This window comes from Arachis duranensis, chromosome 5 (genome assembly GCF_000817695.3).
Source record: "Arachis duranensis cultivar V14167 chromosome 5, aradu.V14167.gnm2.J7QH, whole genome shotgun sequence".
NCBI classification, from domain to species: Eukaryota; Viridiplantae; Streptophyta; class Magnoliopsida; order Fabales; family Fabaceae; genus Arachis; species Arachis duranensis.
In genome coordinates, this window is record NC_029776.3 from 32344336 (window position 1) to 32350632 (window position 6297).

General features: G+C 37.2%; 1 protein-coding gene and 1 long non-coding RNA gene across 2 annotated transcripts; both read right to left on the reverse strand.

Annotated features, from left to right (window-relative positions):
- Nucleotides 1-611: 611 nt before the first annotated feature.
- Nucleotides 612-3514, reverse strand: LOC107489057 (uncharacterized). The gene is made up of 3 exons (XR_002375585.2): nt 3393-3514; nt 3240-3294; nt 612-698 (listed from the first exon to the last, which is right to left on the reverse strand). It is a non-coding gene; the product is annotated as an uncharacterized LOC107489057 (long non-coding RNA).
- A 1583-nt stretch (nt 3515-5097) lies between these two features.
- On the reverse strand, nt 5098-5607 carry LOC107489049 (uncharacterized). Its single transcript, XM_016109830.1, has one exon. The coding sequence runs from the start codon at nt 5605-5607 to the stop codon at nt 5098-5100; it is 510 nt and encodes a 169-aa protein (XP_015965316.1).
- Nucleotides 5608-6297: the final 690 nt, after the last annotated feature.

The window sequence follows — 6297 nt, forward strand, 5'->3', positions numbered from 1 at the left end:
CAGTGTGGCTAAAGCCACTTCACTTTTCTTTTATTTTATTTTTTGCTTTAAGGTTGTGTGGACCCACTTGAGATTGAGAACCCACCAATAAATTTTTTTCTCACCAACTTAAGTGGGGATAGGCTACTCCACCAAGCTCGCTTTCTCTTTGCGGGAATCAAACGTCGCTGCAGGTTGTAACACCCTACCATACTCAATCTTATACTTAAGTCATAAGACTGAGATAGTAAGGTATTACGACCTCTAAAAGTAAGAATATATATAATAATAGTAAAAGAGATATTTAACTAGAAGTTTTGAAAAACGGGTAAAACAAAATCGCAAAACAAAAAGCGCAACACTCAGAAAAGGAATAACTTGCGTGCTAAGAAACCTAAAGGCTCAAGATATAAATAAACGAAAGAACGGAAAGAGAGTTAAGAATACAGTAAAACTAGCTCCTGACTCAGCCTGCGAAGCCAAGGCTGGCCGGAGAATATTTACATATATATACATAAGTATCCTAAATACCCAAAATACAGAAACCAGTCCCTAACTCTCCCTGTAACATGTATGAGGAACAAAATACTCTAATTTCATGGAGAGAAAGCTAAGTGCTCAAGTACACATATATATATACAAACATAAACCCAAAATATCTCAGGGACTACTTCGCTTCAGGAATCCAGACGTCTAGCGAGGAGCCTCTTGACCTGCATCTGAAAACAACAACACAGTATGGGATGAGAACTGGAGGTTCTCAGCATAGTAAAGGTGCCACGCGTATAATAACTAAGGTCCTGGAAACGCCAGAACCAATCCTAGAACTCCATTATACAATTGCAAAGCTTAATTTCTAAGCAAAAGCCACAAAAAGGGGTAGGTGGCCTAATGAATTCTAACCTTACATATTCTAAACATAACATTAACTCCAAACCGGTCCACCCTTCCTCCGCTCCTCCATCACCAATTAGTTTACACAGACAAATAAGCAAACAAGGCAAGCACAAATAACTTACAAGTAATACAGATAACAAGTACAACAGATAGCATGTTATAATCACATAGGCATTCCCAAATAGTTCACAAACAACCAATTCAAACAATTTGCACATGATGCATGCCTGTCCTATGGCTGTTGATATCAATTGTTGGCTACGTAGCCATCCCAACATCTTCTCAAGCTCAAAATACACCATGGGGAGAATCTCCAAGCTAACATGGGGAGGAGAGAATGCCCCCAAGCTCAATAATATTCATGGGATGAATCCTAAGCTAACATTGGGAGAAGAGACAACACCCCAAGCTGACATAGGAAAAATAATACCCCAAGCTCAATAATAACCAAGCAAAAATTCTGGCTGACATGGGGACAACGCCCCAAGCTCAAGTTATTCAATCATTTCTTACAATTTATCATTTTCATTCTCAATACCAATTCATATCTCATCTCATCATTCTTAACTTTTCTTAACTCATTGCTCATACATTTTATTATTCTTGGTTGATTAACATAATCAATTCTCAACTTTTATTCCTTCTTTGTTCCTCATTCTTCTTTCTTCTCTTTATCTCTCGATATCATTGTCTTTAACTTTAACCCTTCCTAGGGGCAACTTACATTTCTTTTCATTTCCTAAGCTTGTTTAATCTAAAACCTTCTTGTGCTGCAAATACTTATGCACGACCTATTTTTCTTGGTAAGGTAACTCTAGAGATCCTAATCTTCAATTTAAGTTAGGTTTTGCTGAATTTGGATTAGAATTGAATTTTTACAAAATTTAGAATTCTGCTACTGCATTTACAAAATTCCAAAAAAACAGACAACAACAGTATTTTTATAAATCCCACAATAATTCTAATTCTAATATGTTGCCTCTAAATTTTGGTGGGATTACAGTCAACATTCTCAAGTTTAAAAACCCACAAGTTTTAGGTTCATATCACTTCATTTGAGTAATTAATTATCAATTGGAAGATGTGCCCTGTTTTTATGAATCAGTTCAGAATTTCCAGTAAACAACCCATCTTTCAAATGACTTATCTAAGTCTACAAAATAGATATGGACCTGAAACTTGTTCTCACTTAAAATAGACTGATGAATATTTAAATCCTTTTTGAAAGCAACTCAAAATTCCATTTAAATTCTAAAGTTATAGCATCTGGAAGTTGGTACTGCAAAACCAGAAAACCAGAAAAATCTGCAGCAACCACTAAACTTCAAAAAATCATATCTTCTAAACCACTTGGCCAAATTCACTGAAACTTTTTTGGAATAATCTTAACTTATACGAATTTGTTAGAAAATTAGATTAGTTCAAAAATCATATCTAGATTATTCTCAGTTTTCATTTTAAGTTGCTGTCCAAACAGATTAGGAATTTCTGCAGCAAGACTTCTCAATTTCACTAACCAAATTTAGTCCTCTAGGTTTCCAACTTATACTAATCCACCATTCCTCTCATTCATCACCATATCTACTTTAATTATATCATAACCCTACTCCAAAACCTCAGTTCCATGTACCTATCAGAAATTACCATGATTTATATCATACAAGCACACTTTAAAGCATTAAAACTGTGCACTTCTTCTAACAATAATAAACCAACCAATCAATAGAATTTCAGCAACATCAACCTTACTAACTCATCACCTTCAACTAGAAATTGCATCTAACAATTACCCATTACCCATAATTCTAATCCTTACCCATAAAACCTGCACAATTATAACAAATTAAGCCCCATTTCATTAATACTATCTATTAACACATTAATACTCACACCAATTCATAAAACTCACACATTATTCAAAATTTCACCCTTCCAACCACAAGCATATATACATACATACATTTAACTCCCATTATCAATTACTCAACACAATACCACATCAATTTATTCATTAACATCACAAACACTCATCATTTAACACATTCATCCATTTCAACTTATGCTATAGTGCTTTAGCGTAAGTTTTCACAAAACCTTATATGTTAAACGCGCAAAACCTAAACCATACGTTGGCCAATCACTATATTTAGTCTAAGGTAGCCACCCAAGTCACAACACAGCCCCTCAAGCTTTGAGAAATCACCCAAAATCTTAGCTTTAATCACCACCAAACTTCCAAATGCTTACTTTTCAATTCCCATGCTTATATATAAACTTAATTCACACCTAATACACATGTACACTTCAATTTCAGATTTTACATGATAAATTCAAGATTTGGCTAGGGTTTAGGTCATCCTTACCTTGTATGTGCCTCAATCAAACCAAAGCCCGCTCATTCCTCAACTCAATTTGATCCTATAATCATTAATTTAACCAAAATCTTAACACCCAAAAACCTTAATATTCCCGAATTGAAAAAGAGAGAATAGGAGCTGGAATTTTGATTTCCTCACCTTGAAAGGTATTGCGCCTTGTAGAGTTCAACGCTGAGGATGCATGGCCGCAAACGGTGCAGCGATCGGAGATCCGGATCAAAAGTTATCAAGGATTGAAGTTTAGGTGAGGATTTGCTTCTTCTCCTCTTCCATGGCTGCCCAGCAGCGTGTTTAGCATGCAATAAGGGAGAAAGAAGATCTGAACTCACTTTATTAAGTGAGTGGGTGGGACCCACAAGTTCGGTTTGGGTCTAGTTCAACCAGTTCGGTCCGTTCGGCCCAATCTTGGGCCGATTTCTTTAAAATTAGTGTCAAAATTCTCGTTTTAATTAGCTCTATCTTATTTAATATTAGATTTACATTTTTAATTTTCCTTATTAAAACTTAATTTTTTCTTTAATTATTTGCTAAATTTGCGGAGTTTATATGCTACCCACCTAATTAGAAATTTTGCCCCTAAAATTCAAGTTTAGTAACCTAAGATAGTTGCATTGATCATTTCTCTTTTCAGGTTCAAATCCTCAGATGTGTTCTCCCCCCAATTCTTATTCTGTATTTACATTATAAGCAAAGCAATATATCCAAGTTTTAATTCTTTAGTCTCAATTTTGCACCGTTATTCAAAGTAATATTTAATAATGTGTAACTAGTTTCTCTCGAGGAAGTTCAAAACCGTTTCCGCTCTCAAGCGTCTAAACAGTAATGTTTCTAAGGTATGGAAGAATATTAAGAGACCGACATTTTTTTTGGTTAGGCATTATACGTGATGCTGACTTAAGCTTGTAAAGATGATAAATCCAGAGGTAATTGAATTATTGGAACGGTGTTTGTTGCAGAATGAAGGGATGCTCTATATGGTGAGTACAACAAGTTCTAGAGATTAACAAGATATACAAGAAGTTAAAGTGCTTTCCCAGAGAGAATGGAGATTCAAGTTTGTTAAGAAGAAGATATAGCGCACCAATTTAAATAAACTTTAGCCTATGTCAACGGATTACCAATTTTACAAAAAAAGAGCAATTCCACTCGCGGCAAGTTTCTAAGATTTATGAATTTATATTATTATGACAAGATAAAGTCGGATTCATTTAGGGGAAGCGAGATTCGTGCAAGTCAGGGATAGGATTAGGAATGTATCCATTCATTATTTAAGAAGAAGTTCGGGGTAGAATTCTATTGTAAGCTACAAAAGAAGGTTAGGTCGATTCGGAATGATTCATTAACGCGCTCTCTGATCCAATTGGTATTTCATACCGGGAATACTTGATTGAATGGATCTCGTCCTCTATTTCATAATCCTTTAAGCTTCTGAGTTCCATCCATTCTAATAGTGTTGTCACACCACTCTCAACCCTCTCGATCCCTATCCTATGACTCAAGTTGTATGTTTACTCTTTCAATCTTCTTTTGCTACATAACTCTAGCTATTATTCTTCAAGAACCTAGTCACTCCCTTGAAGTCAACCAAATACCATTTTGTCTCATTAATAAAAAGTCATTTTTCGATCATTCCCTTTGGAAGTCACAATTCTCACAGCCAGGTGATAGATTATGATAAGTGTTACAGGTCATTATCATGCAAAGCTGTCAAAATTTTAATTACTAGTCCATCATTACCTCTAATCGGAGCATCTGTGCCTTCAGCTCCATCCGTCATCATAGTGTACACTCGTCTCGCCTGCGGAGCTCTCTTAGCATCCTGACTCTTCTTTTCTGGAAAATTTCAAGACATATTTCCAGCTCTTCCATAGTAATAACAGACATCCCAATCGGCCCTACACGGAGTGTTTGGGTGGTACCTTCCACACCTCCTGCAAGTCAAGTCATCCTGCAGAAACTGAGCCTGTTTTCCGCGTCCTTTTCCTTGGTTATTGTTATTATTGAACCTCCGGAAGCTACTCTGGCCTTGATGTTGCTGTGGAGTATTGCCACCTCGCTTGAAATCTTGGCCTCGAGGCACAAAATTTCTTCCGTGATCTTCCCTAACAGAGCTTTGGTGATCACTCTTGTCTAATGCCGCCTTTCTCAGACATTCTTCAGCAACTCTGGTTTTGTTTACCAGTTTAGAAAAGGTTTGGATCTCCATCGGTGCAATGAAGCTCTCAATATTGCCCCTAAGGCCACCCTCATACTTGATACACTTCCACTCAACAAAGTCCTCAGGAGCTCTCTGACAGATACGTGAAAAGCGGCACAGTTCCTCAAATTTGCTTGTGTACTCAGTAACGGTCATCTGGCCTTATTTCAGCTGAAGCAGTTCAAGTTCCTTGCCATTCCTAACTGAGATGGGAAAGTATTTCTTATAGAATTCTTCTCGAAACAACTCCGAAGATATCACAACCCCATTAGGCTGTAGAATATGCCTCATGCCCTGCCACCAATGTTGAGCTTCACCGTGCAACTGGTAGGTTCTAAACTCAATCCACTGTTCATCAGGAACCTGCTGAGCCTGTAATGCTCGCTCAATAGCTTGTATCTAATTATCCGCATCAGTAGGGTTCGAGATTCCTCTGAAGGTCAGAGGATGAACCTTTAGGAAGGAGGAGAGCGTCATAGGACCATCATCGCCATTATTGCCATTATTCCCATTATTTATTTGGTTTCCCAAGGCTTCGGCTGTCGCTTGCATCACTGCGGCCATATTCCCTAAAGTAGACATGAAGTCTACAGGGTTAGATTATTCCCTGTCGCTTCAGGCATAGCATTTCCTATTCTGCCTCTACCTCGCCCACGTCCGCGTCCGCAAGTCGACATCTGGTCCCTATACACACCAAACAAGTGATATCAAGTTGATTAGTCTCAATATCACAAGTCTAGTGCTTTAAGTCCCAAATGCATGCTCATGAACGTTTATGCCGCATATATTAGTTAGATATCCTAATAGCATATAGACACATACACAGAGAATGCACAAAAGCATAAT